At 40.2% G+C, this 21255-nt stretch overlaps 1 protein-coding gene across 1 annotated transcript in view; it reads left to right on the plus strand.

The window, feature by feature from the left end:
* Positions 1 to 21255, plus strand: part of rras2 (RAS related 2) — a 25633-nt gene that overhangs the window by 781 nt on the left and 3597 nt on the right. Inside the window, exons 2-3 of the mRNA XM_035652234.1 lie at positions 19437 to 19524; positions 19725 to 19827. Of these exons, the coding sequence (XP_035508127.1) occupies positions 19437 to 19524; positions 19725 to 19827 (191 nt within the window). The remainder of the gene's footprint in view (positions 1 to 19436; positions 19525 to 19724; positions 19828 to 21255) is intronic.

Consider the following 21255-nt stretch of genomic DNA (forward strand, 5'->3'; position numbering starts at 1 on the left):
AATAGTGGGCTGGCACACGTTTCAGAGTGGGGGTTAAACGCTTGTGTGTGTGTGTGTGTGTAGGGGTGGGGGGCAGTTGTGTCTAATGAGGGTTCAAAAAGCTCATTAACTGCATACCAAGTAAAAAGGGATCAGATAGCGTGGCACAGATTTTTGCCATAACCTACTGACCTGAAGCAGGGGAGCAGTTTAAAGCTGAATATGAAACACAGTGGACATTTCACTTGATTTAATGTGCTTGTGATAACGACACAATGTACATTGTAGTCGTATGTGTTTCTAATTTGGAAGTGTAAAATCACCACATGCTGTGGCTGATTGTTATCAGAATTATCTCAAAAATGTCAGTGTTTGTAGATAAAAAGACCATGACTGATATCTTCTGTTAAAGGAACTCTTTAGATTCTGCAAAACCTGTTTTATCGTTGCATTGAGGTGGATTTGCATGCTAACAGAGATCTAGCAGTAAAGCTGCAGGAGTCTCTGGAAGTCTCCTGCCAGAATAATGGACAGCCATGCCAGTGATCGACTCATCCAAAAGCCCATTCTTGAATTACCTAAAGCATATTATTTCTCCCGGGTGAGTCAGTTCAACGCTACCTGTTACAGTGTCTTAGAAGATATTATCGAGCTGTCTGCATCCTGTAAACATTAAAGAGTTATCAGTGCATACCAGTTTTTAAAGCATTGATCTGGGTTTTTTGTTTGAACATTTGTGTGTATTTTGTATTCAGCGTAACCCACAGTTAATTTCCTGGCTGCCTGCTGGCATATCTGTTGGGGTGAAAGTGAGAGATTGAGATGTTGACAGCAGGAGGAGGACCTACACCCTCTTCAGAAGTTTCTAGAAGTCGCTTGCCAAGGGAAAAGACCTAACAGCTGGTTGTGAAGTCGAGGCTTTCCCCAGAACTATGTTGAGAGTTGGGAGGTTGTGAAGTTGGTGGGGTGGGGGGTCTGAGTCAGCCTGGGTGGGTTAATGGTCATGGACCATGTGGAATTTGGCCCTTCAGCAGAGGAAGTCCCTCCACTGGTGCTCTCAGGGCCTTCTAGTTTTGTATGGAAAAACATGACCTGCTTCCTGAATCACTGGAGAAACGTGTGTGTGTGTTAGTGGAAATCTTGACTTGAGTATTAGATTCAGTGTTATGTCTTTTACTAAAAATATTAAGTAGTTTTTTTGTCATTTTCACCAAGAATTATTGCATTATTGCTTTTATTACACAACTTATAAAATGTAACACACTTGAAAAACAAAGGAGTGCTACTGAAAGTTACAAAAGTCTCTTCCTAACCCAAAAACCTTTCTTTGAAACTCTTAGTTGGCTTGCTGGTTAGTAACGGCTGCTGACGCCCCTGCAAAACCTCTTCCACCAACAGTATTTTCTTCCATTTCTTATGGAAACGGTCTCCATCAACTTCAGAACTAGAAAAATGATTTAACGTTGTGTGCTAGGCTACTGGTGAGACAATATCTGGTCATTTGATAGCCCGTCATCAAGTAGGAAAGTGTTTACTATTGTAGGTAGGTTTGTAGGTCACAACCTACGTCTGCTGTTCAAGTATAATTTTAATAGAACAGAGGTGCTGCCACAGCTTGAATATCCAGTGGGGTCTTGTGTGTGTGGCATCACGTTTCTAAAAAGCATGTTTTAATCTTGTGTCATTTGTAAAATGTCAATACTGGAGCCAATACGACACCTTACTCGAATATAAACATGTTCTCCACAAAACCCCTTTTTAGATTTATAAAAATAAACTCTTCAATGTTTTAGCGTTTAAAGTTGTCTTAACACAGACAGCTGTACAAAAGATTTGCCCCCCTCATGAAATAAGTGAATAAGAATATGATTCATTTGATGCCAATTGACTCAAATCTGTTCACGCATTTCAGTAATTTGCTAATCTTCTTGAGGGTGCTGAGCAGACAAAAAACAGGACTACTGTGCTGAAGCAGGGATATCTGGGAGTCGGAGGATAAAAGATGATGTTGCTAGCAGAGTGGCAGGTTCCTGGGAGCTGCTGACCACCCTAATGCCAAGCAGTTGACTCAAGCTAAAATAGCATCGGAGTGACGTAACATTGAGTCATCTGACAAGAGTTGTGTGAGTGTTGTTTAATGTGACGTCTGTGAGGGAGGAAGGTGAGGGAAAACATGACTCACATTGGCCATGTGAGGACTGCATGTGGGGTGGTGTGTGTGTGTGTGTGTCTGTAGGTTTGTTTTTATCCCAGTAATAATGGCATATCAAAAAACCGACTTGATCTAGACGGCGTAACCAAAGAAGCTACTGGAATGATGAGATGTTGTAGGATCTGATTGCTGGGCTGAAAAAGCATGGTATTGCTTGCTCACATGCTTGCTAATATTAGTGCGGCAGTGGCCCTCGGCGGCAGGAGATTCATGCACGAGAGCAAAACATCCTGACTGATCAAGTCCAGACAGATTAGTTGAGGATTTTTTGTAGACCTCAGCTGGCTTTACAGCTAAAACACATATGTGACCTCTCTCTCTCGTTCTCTCTTATACTCCTACTCCCTTTCAACATATCTCACATATTTTTCTAGCATGGCTTTGATTACTTAGATGTGAGGTCATTTAGGAGGAATGTTGCCATAAGAAGTAATTCAATAGAATAAACATGGATTATAAGGGCAGCCCTCCTTGGGCATGTGGAGACAAGGTGTGGTATTAGTAGTGTTGGAGTTGAATGTGGTGGGCGCCATTTCGTGCGCATTTCTCACAAACAGCCACAGGTGGTTAGACAAAGTGTTTGCAGCGACGCTTTTGTGCGTGTGTGTTTGTCATGTTCCTTTTTAAGTTTTTTGTTGCATGTAACACTACACACAGCATACCCAGTCCATTTTTAGATACAGGCAGTTTTGTGACTTTCAGTCTGGCTCAGCCATACTGCTGAGTGCAAACAATTCCATTTATATTCTGACTGCAGTTTCTTCATCTCCTTTAAGGGAGATATCTTTTCTTTGAAATGGAAGACTGAACCATATGACAGTAAGCTCTTTTTTAGAGTAGGGCTTGCAGCTGTGGCAGGTGTGTGTGTGTGTGTGTTTTTATGTGTGTGAGGGCAGGTGATGAGAGAACATTGTTTGTTTAGCTTTACAAGAGGGTCACCTGTTGATTTCTCACAGAGCAGAACCACAAATAAGCCCTTCATTGGTTTTCACCACAGGTATTCTAATCATAGAGTAAAACAACCGTTCATGCAAATATATAAACAGCAATTATCATATTTAAACATGCAGGAGAAAAACCCTTTCAGCACTTATGTCACCTAGAGAAAAGAAAGTATGCCTCTTAAAATTGCGTGCAGTTACTACCACACAACATTTCAGTTGCAAACAGTTCCCATAGACCGACTGTTTTTGTGAATGGTTTCACAGTCGCTTTGCTTGTGAATCATCAACGCGGTTGACAATATCAGCATGAACAAAAGTGAAAGAAAACTACCTCCCTTGTGCAGCTTGCACCTGTGTATATTATGGATGAGTAGCAAAACACTCTTAGTCATTTTATTATAGGTAGTTGTCTCTCTGATTTCTTTTTAAGATTTAAATTAGTAGAACGGCCCAGTGTGCTCCAGTTAAATGTATTGAGCACAGTAGCTTGTTAATGTAATTCTAAAGTAACATAGTTTTTTTTTTGTGCTATTTTAGACTCATTTGTTCTCCGTCTTATACCCAAAACACTATCAGACGTGCCCAGGCCATGAGCAGGGTCAGACAACGTGCATTGAAACCCATTAAAATCGACCCCAAATGCAAGTTGATCCCGCGTCCTTGTGTTGTTTTGAAAGGGCTATAACTCTGCTGTTATTATAAAACTTTTATAGAAGACCTTTTAGAAATTACATCACCAACCGGTCTTATCTGGCCAGTTTGTATTCTTCTTCTCTGTGCATCTTTCTTCTTTTTAAGTCATCATCATGTAGGTGTGCATACGTAGTTATACATCAAACCCATAATCAAATATAGCCTCAGTATATTTCTAAATACGGTTTTATGTGGTCGATCACACATGAATTCGTCCGGCCTTGTGGTTGGTGCTTCTGTAGCAACAAAGGTAGTGTACAGACCATATAAAACTATACACAAGGTTGTTCTTCTTTTGTTAGTCAACTGTGTGGTCAGTGTGTGAAAGTTGGCATATTAAAGCAACAATAGAAGGACTTAGATATATGGATTCTATGTTTTTATCCGATTGCACAAAACTATTTTAATGATATTGGCAGGGTGTGAAGCTGGCAATATGGGCTGTCCAACACCTGTGTCAGATTAAAGTATTTCAAAATGAAACTCCTAAGGATAGATCACCATCATCAGCCCAATACGTACACTTGTGCTGTGCATATGCAATATCTAAACCTGGTTTGCAGATTGCATTGATATGCTGTATACTTATCACACTGACCACAGCTTTTTCTCTAGTGGCACCCTTGGCAAAAATGCAGACTTCTAACACAAGATATGTTGGGCTAATTTAATGGGCAGCCTTTTGTAAAATTTGCAGAGTACATTCGTGCTTGGAAGGAAATAAACCCTCTAGTGCCACCCTCAGGACATGTTTTACAGTTTTTCATCCACAGATTCTAAGCATCTAAGAATAGTTAGATTAGATACAGTTAGATGTCTATGTGCCATCCAACACTTGTATCTTGGGATCTGATGAACATCGCAGCATCCAGGGCCATCAGTGAGGCTTTACATTTTTATGTGTTTAAATACATGAATAAATACAATCCTGTTGCCGAGGTAATTTACTTGAATCTGGCAATATGCCGAGCAGCACACCAATATAGGAATATTCATGCAAAAGGGAGTTTGGGATCTGCAAAGGCATTCCCACCCATCTGGGAAAGCTCAAAAGACTAGCAGGTTAACCATTTTGCTCCAAGCTAATGAGAAACTAATGACTAAACAGGGAGGAAGACCATTCTTAATAAGCAACAGCTAAACGTTAAATAAAGTCGTACAACATGAGGCACAACTGGATTATTATAGGCATTTGTGGTTGATTCCATTCTGATTATATATGTCATGCCAGTGTCCCATTGATCCATTGTCAAATAGAAGAACTAATAGATGTAGATTTACTGTTACACAAGTGGTTTTACACACATTTATGTTCTCCTTTATATCTGTTTCCTGTGTGACTTTCAATGGCTTTTGCCTGTTTACACATGTTGACTAAAGTTGGCTTGGATCCATGTGCACGTCTGTCCCCACACATATGCCAACACTGAAAAGACAATGGATCGCTCTTCCTCCTCTGTAACTGTGCATTGTGCTTCCTCATTCATTAGTTCTTCTGTTTAAAGGTTGTCATATGTGTTTGCTATTAATGCGTTGTAATGTAGTTTCTTCTGAAGAATTACTCGCCAAATACTGCTTACACAATTATTTCCTTGTTCGATGAAAGAAGAACTTTACTTGAGGCGGTGCCATATTTATTATGCGGCAGGGGTGAGCATCTGACGCCCTCCGCAAGTCAAGATAAATGCCAGTGATTATAAGAATTTATTCACCCAGCTCATCCACTCACACCCTAACTCATAGGCAGGCTTGAATGCAATAGTGCAACAGGAGGAGCTAAGTGAAATATTATCATTTGTATAGCTCATCAAAAGAATATATTGCTTAAAGGTAATGAGATAAAAAACACTTAAGTTGTATGGTGTCAGTGATCAGATGCACCAAAACCAGTTCCCACTCTGCTTTGCTGAAGAATCTCTGTAGTAGATTTGTTAGCTGCAGGTGAAGGTGTGATCCAGCATGTTGCCAACCCGACATTACAGATCTGAAATCAGATTATAATTTCAACCCCTCCTATCCCTCTATGACTCACTATCTCTCTGAGAAGAGTTTTAACTTTTATAATCATAGACTGAAAAAGAACATCTTGGTGTGTACTGATGGCACAGTTGGCTAATTGTGTTTTAGTGGGTTATTATCGTTGACGGTGTACAGTTTTTTAAGCCTACATACTTCCACTACTACAGTAGTATTGAAAGTAAGTAATTGTTTGAAAGTTGGATTTCAATGATGGGGCTAGGTTACATATTAGTCGAGGAAGATTTATATTTTTTGCACAAAATTCCCTTATGCAGCCTATAAAATGTACGAATTTTCTTGTAGGATAATTCTCCGTTTTCAGTGAGGGTGCGTACACTATATAGTGCAAAATAGTCGGTAAATACCATAATCTTTCAAAAGTACAATCGTAATATTTCAAGGCAGATTGGCCTCAACTTCACTTATCCGTTACTCCAGATGACTAATATCACGACAGAGGCAACTATATCCGATTACTAGAACAATCTGTAGGAGTTACTTAGAACTACAACTTACAGAAGAATGTAGATTCAAAAGAAATCTCTCCAGTGGATGCGGTAAATCAGAACTATAGGTACATACAGACTATTTCCTATGAGTTGCTTGATTCCGGTGTACAAAAATGACTAATTTGCATAGAAGCTGCTCTGAATGCTCCAGAGATTACCACAATAATCAACAGTACGTGTTTTGAAGGTAGCTTAGTTTCGAAAACTGTCAAGGACAGAAAGCTGGCATCAGATGTCTCGTCATAGTTATTATCTTGTTTGCTTATTCATTAATCTGATAGTACTTAAATTTAATTCAAATTTTAGACTATATTTTATTTAGTAAAATATTGTACGACTGCTTTTGTTTACATTAGAAAACATTGGCTTCTTTTACTAATAAATTAAACATACACACATGTTTATATTTATTATAAGTGTATGTATTGGAAAATTAATGTTCTGGTATTGATGCCAAAAATAAAAAAAAACCTGTAGTTTGTACTTGTTCTTTTAAACCTAGGTATCTATATATTTTGGCATGTTGACAGCCGTGTCCAACTCACACTTGATTTGAATTGATCTTTGCTAGAAAATGCTGTCAAATGAAAAAAAATAAGAGACTATTATGTCTCAAGCTTGTTTATTTTTTAGCTGTTCGAACAGAGAAGCTTCCTGTGTCTAGTCGGCCTGCCTCAAATTTCACCTCAAAGTTGCGTTTCCCCTGTACACATGTATGCTGTTTGGGTAGAAAACACACAAGATCCTGCAGGTAGCCCTATGGATGCACACTATAGGCCCAGCAAATCACCAGCAGCGGGGACAGTAGTCAGACAATCTGTGTGTGTGCGTCTGTGTCATGCTGAGCATTTCTACTTCATCATTCCTATAAAGTAACAACTGCTGCTTAAAGGCTGGCATTTAATCCCCGTGTTGTTCCACTGAATGTTCAGGGCCCGGCTAGGACTGTGGTAATACAGAGGAGTTCAGTGTCAGAGTGAGGCTTGTCAGTAATGACGATAAGCTTGTATGTGAAGATTTTTCTATTTTTTTTATATAGATATTTGTAGATTTGTAAATATTTGATCAAATTAGTTTTTTTTAATCTACAAAAAAATACTTAAATACTAAATCTAAAATATATTTCATATCTTGTTACTTGTGCTAATTGAAAAAAATGAACAGTTCAGTTGCTGGAAACTTCTCTCTTAGAACCTGATCTAAATGGATTTTCACACGCTGCTTTTCAGTTTTATATGGTAAATATGACTTGCAACCAAATACTGTGTTTTTAGGTTCAATTTCTTTTATTTTACCAATAATAATATCAGTATAAGGAATATAACAATTGTTTATGTGTTTTTGGAACTTCACCTGATATCCCCCCTTGTTTTACGGTCACTGCCCCTCAGATAGTCAGACAGACAGAGGGCAGCGGGTTCCTCTGTGTTGTTTTTTGGCTATTGTTCTGTACTCACACATCTGTCTGTTTCAGAATAACTGGCCACAGTATCAGGTCTCGCATCTCAGAGTCATATAACAACAACTCTGGCTATGGGAAACTGACATGCTGCTTATTTTAGCAACCTATTCCCACCACCTCTTCTAACATGTATGTACACCTTTTTATGTGACGAGGCTATATTTACTCGCAATAATATTGATGCTAGTGTTGATTATATATTAAGGAATCAAAGAAATGTATTCATAATTTTAACAAAAGGCTGTATAATGAAATGTCTGATGTCATTGTCTTGGTTTTGTCCTTTAGTGTGTATTCCTTTATGAACATATTCTACACTGTTTTTCAAAGTAGGACCCCTCACTTTTTCTACACAACATAATTGATAGAAGACTTTGAATGGTTCTTTTTATATGTCTGTGCTTGTCGCTGATGCCGGGCCCTGAGCTGCCTGCCAGGCAGCTGGTGGACATTTGGCACGTCTCATGCAGACACTGTCCAGAGGCCTGTGGGGCACCTGCTGTCCATCAGGGGGAGGTGAGGCATGGAATGAGACAGCCCCTCAACAGGTGACAGTACAGCACGACTCACTGTCCAAATGTGCTGACGACAATGGCCAAGTTGTGTCCTCAACAAATGAGCTACTGAGTATCTCTCCCACTGATCAGATACCAGATCATAATCAGAAAGGCTGTTCAGTAAGCATCAGGTACATGTGTAGATGCTTTTAGAGATATTTGAGGCTGGTTGAGTCAGTAGCACAGCTGTTGTGTGACTGTTATACTGATCTAACACACACAGCAAATGTGAGTGTTTCTTCAGCACCAGTTGGTGTCGGCAAACCCGACACAGAATTCCAAATTGACGCACGCCGAGTCAACAGCTGCCCAAAAAGTGTGTTTGTCTAACCAAAACATTGTCCTCTCACAGCGAGGCCTCTCTAGATGTTAGTTAAAGCATGTGGAGCTCAGGGCCCTGCACACACAAAACCAGCTTGTTACACTTGTTACACTTTGATAGTGAGTGTTAGGTCTCCACAAGCCTCCAGAACAGCTTCACTGCACAATGGCATACATTTTAAGAGTTAACATCATTCCCCCAATAAATATTCTGTTGGTGGTTTGATTATGGTGGTATCTTAAGGCCCGGTGACACCAGAAAGTGGCACGGCGAAATTGATGCTTGTGTTTTCGTAATATATATATTTGGTTCCAGTAACTTCTAGTAACCGACAAGATGGCCAGCTGGGAACATGCTAGAGCAACGTTCTTTCTCTGTACTGTATTGTTTGTTCTCAGGATTGTACAATTTTTAGTTCAAGAAGTACTGAAGGAGGGAAAAGAGCTCTTAGAGTTAGCAAGTTTTTTAACTGCCAGTGAGCAGCTTATTGGTCAGCAGTGCGAACTTGGTTAGCTGTCCCCATGCGTGCCGTAACACGTCAGTCCATTTCAAGTGGATTGAGATCTGGCGTCTTTGAAGTCTCTACAATGATTTATTCAGATTTTTCTTTAGATTTTTTCCTCCCTTCATCTGTATTTGCAATCTTGTAATTGTGGCATTCACGATTGTTGATTATGATATTTTTTTTCTATATCCATGTAAAAAGACTTTTAATGATGGCGGCTGTGCCGGCAGAGGAGCCATCAGGCAGAGAGGAGAGAAGATGTGTCCATTAGGTCTTATTTATGAGGAGTTGCCTGCTAAAGTAATAACATTTCTGCTGCCTGTGTTGTAGGACTGCTGGCCTAAAAGCACACAACAGTAATGATGCTGTGTATCTGACATGATGCCAGTGTAGTGGCCCCATTTCCTTTGACATATCACCCCATGCTAAGAATTATAGTCTGCAGCAGACTACACTGGTGCAGAAATACACACTCAGCAGCTGTACCAGAGGAGAGAGGAGAGATGGTGAAAAAGATGAATACATCCCTGCAGGTGCTGCACAGTTGAATCTTTCCAGAGATGTTTGGAAAAAATTCTCTTTTTAAAATAGGTAGCATTAGAAAAAATGTCAATTATGGGTATTGCTATTGTTTTTTGATTACTTAGAGTTTATTAATCTTCTCTAATTTTAATTGTTAAACCAACTCTTTGGATCCTTTGACTGTTCTCTATTTAATTCTGATCAGCATCTCATTACTCGGTCGGTCATACGGTTTTCCCGAAAACCATAGACTCTAGACTGTGCGGCACACTCCGTTAAGTGACTTTGTATGGGGTTTTTGAAAGTCACACAGTAGTTTCTCTGTCCACACAGCCGCTGCAGTAGCTGGTGTCCTCTCGCTGTGCCGTCACAGTAATGCTTTGTTGACGTCAGTATGTGCAGTACTACTTCTGCAGAAAGACAAGCAGAGGAAGAAGAATTGATGATGAGCTTTCTGGGTCAGCCTTAGAAGGTGCAGGTATTGTTTTATTGTCCGTTACTGTATCTGGTTTGTATTATAATCCTCACTCCCTTAACTACGAGAGCTTCACAGCTACATCACTCATGTTCTTTCAGCACACAGCTTAATTTATCCTCTGCATCTAGTCCACTTAGATTGTGTCAATTTTGATATATAGCGTCACATGAGCCAAGGTTTTCCCACTTACACAAAAGCCGGCACTGATGAAGATTCACCAGAGATAAAGTCAGTCGAGGGGGGGTGCTCACCCTGTCGTTTTAGAGAGTAACTCTTGTCAAAATAAGTCTTTATTTTCTGTGCCTCCCAGGAAAACAAGCATGGGCCGTAGAGCAAACTGCATCGATAACCCATCTATGGCAGGGCTTAGGATAGGCTTAATGCAGGGAAGGAGAACATTAGTGATGTCACATGATCAGCTAGAACAATAAGGGCGGTTCACACAGTTCTCCTTCTTTGTGTTGTTCTGTTTAATCAGTTTGTGGCCTTCTAAAGTATTTACACAGGTCTCCACTTATACTTCAACAAAATGTACTTATGAAATGGAGATAAAGAAATTGTTTATAGTGTGACCGCTACAGAGCAAACAGGCAGCTTTGAGCTCATGATCTGTTGGAAAAAGGCCTTTAAATGGCACCTCTTTGATTCTGCAGCTTTGAGCGGGTTCAAAAGTGTTCAGAGTCCAGCACACACTGATATTTAGCTTGCCGATTGAAGTCTTAATGCCAGAGAGGTTACAGGAGAGCAGGGGGTTGACTGTGCCAGGAGTTGGCCTATTTGGTGGGACATTTATCCTCTGCTTTATTCTCTGCATGAGTGCTATCCCCAACTCTACAGCCTCGAGTGCAACAAATTGTGATTGTTAAATATTTGGAAGTGACAATTAATGGTGTAATACAACCTTCAATTGGATTGGAAAACTGTGATAGTGTGAGTACAGTAGGTCAAACCAGGGAGCAGCACAGCAAAATCAAATTTACAATGACATCTACTAGAGTTGAAACAACTAGTTGATCAATCAGGCCCATTGCCAGAAAACTATTCTTTAATGATTTTGATTATTGATGAATCATTTCAGTTATTTTACAAGCACATTTTTGCTTGGCACTTTAGCTTCTTCAATGTGAGGATTTTCTGGTTATCATATATACCATACCATATATGATAGTAAACTAGGCTCTGGGAAATATATAATGGGCATTTGTCACAATTTCTTCACATTTTATAACATTCTATAGACAAAACCAGTGATTGATATTTTTGGATATAATTCGTCCAATTAATTGATAATAAATATAATCAGAACATTTACAATGGACAGTTTAGGCAATAGTTTATAACTTTAACCTTTTTTTGTGTGGCTGTATCGCCATATCTCCATATCTATATGATGGCCAAAAGTCCAATGATTGTCTTTATAAAGGACATACATTTCATTAGCAATAGCAAGCATGTAAGCTCATTAAATCTTTACATTTAAAAAATTATACAATCAGGAGTTAACGATGAGACTGATTGACTACTAAGAATCAGTCCACCAGAGGACATGTAGCTTTCAATACAAAATGTCGTCTACATTTAGACATATACAATATATAAATATTGTATATGTCTAAATGTTGAACATTATTGGGGTAATGGAACACCAAAAATTCAATTATTTTAGGGGTGTGGCAGCCCTGGAACGGTAAAAACATTCATATACATGAAGGAAAAAGCTGAGACTTGAGGATTAGTGTGAAGTACATTTTTGTGTTCCCTAACACCTGGAAAAAATGTATGGGTTATTCGCGGTCCTCCCGATTCCTTAAAAGTCAAAAGATTACAGAATTCCCCTTCACTGAGACTAATGAAATCCAGTCAAAGGATGGTTCTGTTTTCTTTTACAACTTGGACCTCATTTTTGTAGTTTTGACCATCATTTCCGTTGCTTATAATAAAACTTGAATTATCCTTTAACTTCAGAGGGGCAGAATCTGCATTTGCAGTGAGGTCATGTTACTGGATGGATGTGATTGTTGTGCCAAGGGTTTATCTGGTGGGGCAGAGTTTCACCGGTCTGCCGGCATTTAAGGACAAGGCAATGATTAAAGGGACAGGCTATTGATCTGTTGCGCATTAGGAAGAAGAGAGCTTGTAGGAGTGATGTGCATGGGTTCATTTAATTCGGCATCAAGCCAAGGTTCAGTGCTACCCACAGACTGCATTCATTAACTGTAAACTTTCAATGAAAGCGTTATTACCGTGGATTAGGCCTTACAGCAGTGGTTCAAGAGTTTTGAAAATGACTTGTGTCAATTAGAACTTTTTGTTATATTTCAAGTAAAGCTGTCCCAGCTTTAACAGAAATGGTCCCCAGTGGCCCTTTAAAGCTGCGGACACATTGTGTGCTCTCTTTTTCTCCGTGTGTATTAGGTATTGAATAAGTGACCTTTCTGGTTTGTATGAGCTCATGGGAAAAGTGGGTGTTTCCACAGGAAGTTAATGCCTTTCCCTCCCCCTCTTTTTCTCCTGCGCTCCCTCTCCATGTAGCCTACAGTCTCCCTCCCCCTCAAACCTTTCATTCTGTCTTATTTTTTCCACTATTTCTTACTTCAAGCACCCTTAAGCACTCAGCACAACAATGGTCCTCGCACAAATTCCTGTGTCACTTGTGTGAAACCCGGTGAAGCACGAGGAGAAAGGCGATGACAGAGGAGGACAGAAAGTGTAAAAATGCAAAGGAATTGGTCTTCACCTACATCTGTTTAACATTAAATCCTTATGGTGGCTATTTGATTACCGGCAGCTGCTCAGAGTCCAGCCCCAGAGGTTCGGCAAAGGTTAAACCTGCGCTTGTTTGGGGACAGGAAGTGATACACAGATGCTCCCAGTCACATTTATCATTTCTGAGCTCAATGCTGCATACTACATTACTTTGGTGTGTAGTGCTTTTAAAGAGCTATTTTTGAAAGTGTAGCTTAAGTACATAAATACAACATCTCTGACATTTAAGAGACATAACCCTTAACCCTCAGAGGAAAGGTACTAATATGTATGCCATTGTACATTTCTGATGTCTTTATAAGCATGTACAATATATAGCAGAGTTGGTCTTGTCATGTCATGATGTGTTACCAGAAATGGACCATCACAATCTGTCACATTCTCCTGCTGTCTGTTAGCTGAGCGTGCAACTTGGCAGGCTCCAGCCTGTCTGGCATGAAGTTTGTGTTCTTAATTGAAATTGCTGCACTTGGCTCTGGCCCACTGAACAAGTCTTACAAATGGCATGTTTCACCTGTCAACCCCCCCGCTCGTGTTTTGACCACTCCTATCCAGCTTCTCTGTGCTGATGTCTCAGTTTATGTAGCAGTTTGTGTTGCTCTGTCAGCAGAACTAAAGTATTTCCTGATAGTAGATGATAATCTTATTATATTTTTTTCCTACTGTGTGGTTTCAGTCTTGACTCTTGACACATATTATCCAGCTGGGCTTCTATCAAAGTTTAATACAATTGGCATGTGTCTTGCACAGTGGGAGAGTCACCCATTGTCAGACAAACACCATCAGTGGCCAATGAGAGCTGAGTCCTGCTTCTGTACTGCAATGATACAATTTAAAAAGTAGTTTCTTGCGGGGATAAACAATGACCCTCTCTTCAGTTTATTCATGAACAAAGCTTACTGATTAAACTTGCGCAAATAATAGCTTGAGTAATGAGAGGGTTGTTGCTCACCATCAGTTCATTTGGTAATATGCATGAAACTACACTCAAACTCATTTCACACCCACTCCTCCTCCAGTTATTTTTACATCTTTTTTGTTTTTTTGTTCGTGCACCAAACAAGTGGGTGTGAATGGTGGTTGTGGGGTTATTGGGAACTCTAGTTGAGCTGTTGCCAGTACTTAGTCTAAATATGATAAGATCAAAAGATCGTTGTTACTCCAGATGACAAAATCTTTTATAGCGTGTATTTGCTTTTGCAACAAAAACAGAAGGCATTGTGGTAGACTTTGGGGTGTTGGTACTGAGGGACTTTGGGTAATATTATAAATTTGCACATGCAGCCAAATTTTTTTCCTAGAACAGAATTTAATGGCGTTCTATCGCCAGTTGTCTTTGATTAAAGACTACGGCTGATGATTTTCAAGTCAAGGTCTCTGAATTCTCACTGGGTATTGAGCCATATGCAGAAGGCAATTACCTCCTAACCGTGTTGATGACTATTTGTTTTAGCTCAGCATTCCCTCTCATTATGACAATCTAGTAGGCAGGCACACCATTTCCCCTCATCTGTGTAGGTACAGTGTGTTTTTGTTAATTAATCGCCCGAGGTCTTTTTGTCTTTGTAGGGGAAAATCTCAGTTTTCTCTGTGGTGGTGCTGAATCAGTGGTTTTGCTGTCTTCGTAGTTAATGATGCTATATTAGTTAACAGTAAAAAAGGTGGCTTTGATCAAACAAGCAGAATAACTGACAGAGATGGAAAATGATCTATATTTAGTGTTAGCGCTGTTTGTGTGGGGAGGAAGTGGGTGCATAATGCGAACATGATGTTGATTGTGACGCCTACACATATCACCCCTTCTTGCTTTCCTTGGGGTTGGCATCAAGCAGTCATGAGAGGCGGGATTTATTGCTTTATGTCTCGTCTGAGGAGCAGTCGGCTAAAAAGAACCAGTTTGAAATAAATGTATGTTTATAGTCCATTTATGAAACACTATAAGTTGGACCACATACAGCATTTTATGCTTATATTAAATAGTTAAGCTGTTCAATTGAACCATTAAATTATTTTTTAAAGCAAAAATGCAAAATATTTTATGGTTCCAGCTTCTCAAATGTGATGATTTGCTACTTTCCTCTGTATTACATAATTTTCAATTGAATTAGTTTGGGTACTGGGCTGTTTTTTGGACAAAATAATCAGTTGCCATTATGTGTTTTTTATATAGGCTAAATGATTAATTGATTAATCTAAAATAATAAACAAGACGGTAATCAATAATGAAAATAATCACTAGTCGCAACCCTAGTTTTTTGACTTTCTTCTTCTTTGTGTAGCAGTTTCAGAGTCTGGGTTTGACAAAGCATCCAGATACAGCTGAGGCTCATCCACCGGCCTTGTATTCACAGTGAATAAAGGCCCTCTAATGTTTTCCTGGTGTGAGCATGCATGTGCTGTGTGTGGGTGGAGGGCTGGGATGTATGGCTGGAATGCTGGAAGGGAACTGAGTGACAGGTTTTGGACGTTGATAGGTAGGCGGGGTAGGGGAACATGTCGTCTGTGACATCACCACCACCCGAAGGCTCGGCCCGAGCCAGCTGCCTGCTACAGAGGTGGAGTTTCCTTCCTGCTGAACTGACCGGGGTCTGAGCGTGGCCTGACCCACCTTGCCACCAACATCTAAAATGTACTGGGGCTCGGTTCTGCAGGCTTTGTTATCTTTTTTTTTATATAATCATCAATTTTGCTTCTTTTTACAGTGAGCTGATGCACCTTCTAATTTTATTTTTATATTTTAAAGTTTTAAACTGTAACTTTTACTTTGACTGCTGCTGAGTACAGGCAAAAATCCAAGGATGTTAATAATCCTGGTTTTACAGCTCCCAAATACACACACCCACGATGGTGGTCATGTCAGTACTGGCCTTATGATTGCCTAAGTGGAGCATGAGTTTGTTCTTACATTTTTTTAGCATCCTTCCATGCTGCATGCAAGTTGGCTCCTTTTTAAATAGTAATTTACCTCAGCTTTGCAAGGTTGCTGCAGACTACTTTTGCTGTAAATGCCTCAGTAGCTTGTGCTGCAGTTAGATAATTCATCTGAGAGGAGGGCACGTAGCAGTGAATGCTAGTGAACACAGGTCACTGTGGATCGTGTGTGTGTGTGTGTGTGTGTGTGTGTGTGTGTGTGTTTGTTCATACAAACACACAAAAACTACACTCACAGTTTGTGAATTGAGCTGTGACCCCACTGTGAGTGTCAGCTGTCTCCTCATGACAGCTGTCCATTGTTTTCATTAAAATCTGTCTAGGAATTCGTCTGCCCCCTCCATGCGATTCAGTCTGGCAGATAACAGTAAGAACACTGACGTCACAGCTTGTCCTGTAAAAATTTTGGATATCATCTCAAATTTTCCTTAGTTGTGTCAGTAAAATCCTTGAATTTTGGTATCAGTACCAAAATAATAAATAGAATTTCTAGAGCTTTTTAGTAGGTTGACAAAAACTATTTAGAAAACCAGATCTTTTTAGTAATTTTTCCATAAAAAATATCAAACATCTTTTGCTTTAGCTTCTCAAATGTGAGGGATTTATGTTTCATCATTGTAACATTTAACATGTAATTGCGCTACGGACTGTTGGTTTAACAAAAGAAGACAGTTGAAGACATCATTTTGAGCTCTGATTATTTAAAAAAAGTTAATTGTAAAACATATCAGGAAATATCCGTTTAAAGAATATGTTAAAAAAAAAAGAAGACTTAGTATTCCAGCCTAATTTTCAGGACTCTCTAATACTTGATTTTGGTCAGTGGTCAAAAGGTACTAATCCGTTGTTGCAGGTGGCGGACACAGCAATGTTTGGGTCCCATTACTCCCCGAAACCCCGGGGCAGCTCTACTCAGCTCATACAGCCTGACTCACTCTGTTTGATGAGCCTGTTACATCTGATGAAGTCACGGACTAATATATAGATTTGTAGGTCATATTACTGGATGTGACTCAGGCTTATGTCACATACTTATTGGTAGTCCCCCTGAGTCATGTTGCACCCCCTCACCTCGCCCATCGCTCTATGGCTACCCAGCTGAAGCCAGGCCGAGCCACAGCCCTGTTAGTGCTGGCTCTGGTGCTGCTGGCACTGCAAAACAGCCTCATCTATCACGGGAAACAGCTCTGAGAGAATCAGCTCAGCCAGAACAGAGCTCAGCAGCTACACTACCCATGCATGTGGAGGGAGGGGAGGAATAGCCAGAGGAGTGCGGTGCTCAATGCGGCTGCCCGAGGTTGACAGAATAGGAATAAGAGGTTGACGGGAAGCCGAGGTCACGTGCTGAAGATTCGGCTGGGAGAATGGTGGTGGTGGGGGTGGTGTGGTGGGAGGAGGAAAACAAGAAAAGAGCAAGCAGCTTTTTTCCTCTTCTCGTCTCTCTCTCTCTTTCTGTCTCTGGTCGTCTGATGGCACACTGGCGGTGCAGTGCAGTGAAGCACGTTCTAGGATACACAGTAATACTGATGAATTATTGAACAGTGGTGAGTGGATGTGACATAGGCCGGCATACTTGCATGCCGCAGAGGGACAGGAGAGTGAGAGGGAGAGATTACCTGCAACAACAGAGAGCTGCAGGTGAGGAGAAAGAATTTAGATGCAGAGGACACGAGAGACAATAAGCTGGAATTATAAACCTTCACATATCAGAATCAGAGCTTGACCACCACTGGATATTTGAGGCCATTACCTATACTAATATATGAGAGTTGAGTGAATCAGCTGACTATATATATCGGCTAATTACATAAATTAAATACTTAACACAAATATTTTTGCCCCCTTCAATTTGGTTATTTGGACAAACATGCTATGTACTGAGCATTTTTACAGTCAGTATCTTCTGGAAAACAGTATGTAATGTTGATACAACTGCAAAAATGAGTTAATTAGTCAGTTAACAGCAAAAAATAACCAGCTATTTTAATATGTAATGAAAAGAAATAGGGGTGATTCAACTTCTCTAATGTGAAGATTTTATTCTTTTCTCTGCCATATATGATAGTAAATAGTTTTGGACTGTGGGAAAATTATAGCATTTGATAGCATTTTTCACTATTATCTGACATTTTATAGACAAAACGTAATAGTAATAAAGGAAATGATTGGCATATGAATCAATAATCAATATAATATATAATATATAATAATAACTGAAAATGTTGGTTACTTGTAGCTGCAAATGACGACGCAGTTTCTAAATGACCTCGATATATCATATCATAAAGCATTTCTGTACTACAACTACATGTTACTCACCAGCCAGCATATAAGCCCACACAGATATCTCATGCAGATGTATCAGTCAGGCTCTAATCAGAAGAAGTAATCTGCATCAGCTGTCTATATTTTCACTTAAAGAGTCAGATGACATATGACATTCAGATGCATAACGCAAGCCCTCTCGAGTTCCTGGCAGGCAAATAACAGCAAACAAAGCAGTACATGGTCTTTGTGGTTGTGTGAAACGACACACATTTTCACACACAAAAAACATGACTGTGACTGTAAAAGTTTAATTTGGCCTTTTGTTAGAACAACAGGGAATGTTGTCTGGATTTTATGTTCTCGTGATGTCTCGTGTTTTAGGGTGTTGGTTTGACAGCCCGCGAGCACTCCCCTCAGCTGTCACCACTTAACTAGTCCTCGAGGAGAGCGAGAACTACAAAACATGGGAAAAATGTAAAAAATGCATGACTCCTCCTCCCGGCTCCCTGCCCCCTGGCCCCACCCTTGCAGTTTAGGTTACTAGGAGACCAGATACTGGCCCCAGTTTGAAAGAATCAAAGCCTTCAGGAGTGAGTGGTGTGACTGTTGCAACTGAGGAAACATCTTATTATGAAAATCAAGCCTGCTTAAAACCCCAAGCAGAGGTTTTTGTGTGTGAGGGAATATTTACTTCACACTTTTTGTACAAGTGTCTGTACACAGCCAGTGTGTTTACTTCCTGTCTGAGGTGTGGTAGTAAAGGTAGAGGTAGAGGCTGTCTGTGCTGTTTGAACCAAAAACACAAGGAGAGAGTATTACATACTCATTCTAAGCAGGATTTTAGTATACACAAGAGTGTCGATGCTGGTGACAAATATACTCATCAGATTAAAATTTAGATTTTTGAATGTGCTGTGGATGGACACTCTTCTTCCACCGTGCCATGCACAACGGGAGGGGAAGAGCTGCTCACAGTCAGTAAAACATTAATTACGGATGGGGGAGAAACAGCTCCAGGAACCAGAAAAAAATAACTCATCAATTAATAAAATATATAAATATTTTGTTGTTTTTTTTAGTGTAATTGGCAGTGCCTTTGTACGGCGCTGTCCTCCTCATATCATATCATGTCATCCACAGTAAAGCATGCTGGTTTCTTGTATACTCACTTTTGGACACCACTTGCGTCTCAACCTGACTTAATGTAGAGACCCCAGACATGTTCACATGTTTATCTCTGTTTTTCCCCTCTTTCTTTCTCTTCTGCAGTCGTACTTTGTCACTGACTATGACCCCACGATTGAAGACTCCTATACCAAGCAGTGTGTGATTGACGAAAGGGCGGCCAGGCTTGACAGTAAGTGCACTTTGCTGAACAAATACGACTAGAGTAAATACACACACACAAAGACAGGCGAGGACACACTTTTTTTTGGGCTATTTTGTATGTTTCTATTTCATTGTATTGTACTTGAGGAATTTATTGCAAAGGTATATTTTGCCGCAAGTTCTTGTGTGTGTTTGTGTGTGTGATCTGTGTTGATGTGTGCTCTCTAGTCCTCGACACGGCTGGGCAGGAAGAGTTTGGAGCCATGAGAGAACAATACATGAGGACAGGGGAGGGTTTCCTGCTCGTCTTCTCAGTCACTGACAGGGGAAGGTGAGTGACAGTTTTCTTCATGTGCAAACTCACAGCTACACGTTCGCTTCTCTTCCCCGTCTTTCTCTCTTTCTCTTTGTTTGCACGCCTCCACTTACCGTTCGCAGTTAAACACTCGCTTTCTCCCCTCCTCTACTAAAACCATAAATCTTGCACAATACTCTCACTTGTTGCTGCTCGCACTTCCGGACCCCCTCGCTGTTGTTCTTGTTGTCGTTTTCTTTTGTTCTCTACACTCCCTCATCCTGTTCTCTTGAATTCACATATTGGTGCACCGTAGCTTCTATTTAAAGCTGGTACCTACAATATTTCCACTTGATGTTATGGCGCAATCATAGGAAACAGTTTCACTCGGTGTACAATCAAGCAGCTTCTCTAAAAGAGGGGCAAAAAGCTAAAACAGAATATAAAGTATATTATGTTATCAAACAGTGTGGACCCTTCAGATTTCAGCCCTTGTCGATTTGGTGACACCTTTGGTAACCGTGGTAACAGCAAAAGTGATTAAATGCATCAGCCAACACTCTTCCAGCTGCTACATTGTTAGAAATACAAAAGAAAAGCAACTGGTGTGTCTGTTTATGGCAAAACAAACAACACACTCGGGTTGTTTTAATAAAGTAAAGAGAGTGAACAGACAATAGTGAGGCTGTGAGATAATAAAATGACATCGCACTGGATTACATGTATTTGAATCCCTCATGCATAGGTAAGGCAATCTGAATCGAGCACAGCTACCAATAAAAACTACTATATAGAGAGATAATCCTGAATGGAAATGCATTAGTTGGCCTTTGCAACCTTAAAAAAATGGGGTTTGATTTCTAGAAAATCTTGAAAACTAAAATAATGAGGGGTTAAAAAAAGGTTTGGTTTTCAGTGATTTTACTTGTGTGATGCACCAGGGCTTAAGTCAGCTTTTGAATATTTGTCACATTACACTATATACTGTTCTTCTCACTGTGTCACACCCCATCCTCCCTGTCTTTGTGTCCCTGCCCAGCAGTGCAGTGAGCTGCATTCCCCTGCCCCCACCCACAGCCCCCTCCCAATGTTTATGTTGTAAACAGTCTTTCCTTCCTCCATTTATATTAGTCAAGTCTTTCCAGATTTACTATGTACTCACCAAGCTGTCCGTGGGCCCGTGGCTGGAATGCCGTCCTGCGTTTGTGGTTGCATTCTGCCTCTTTTCCCCCCCCCCAGACTGACATTTTTATTTGCTATTTGGTTGAAAAAGTGCACATGGCATTTATATTATAGTGGGACAACGGTCAGGTCAGTGCACAGAGGAAAACCTCAGACAAACACATTTTTATGTTTTTATAATAGTGTGGTTGGCTTCTTCCTCTTGCTTCCTCTCGCTGACATGTTCAACCCTTCAGTCTGATCCACAGCGATGACCCCAACTTCTGGGTGATGGGTTTGTTT

The sequence above is a fragment of the Morone saxatilis genome, unplaced genomic scaffold (genome assembly GCF_004916995.1).
Source record: "Morone saxatilis isolate NCDOM2014 unplaced genomic scaffold, NCSU_SB_2.0 Contig11, whole genome shotgun sequence".
Taxonomy (NCBI): Eukaryota; Metazoa; Chordata; class Actinopteri; family Moronidae; genus Morone; species Morone saxatilis.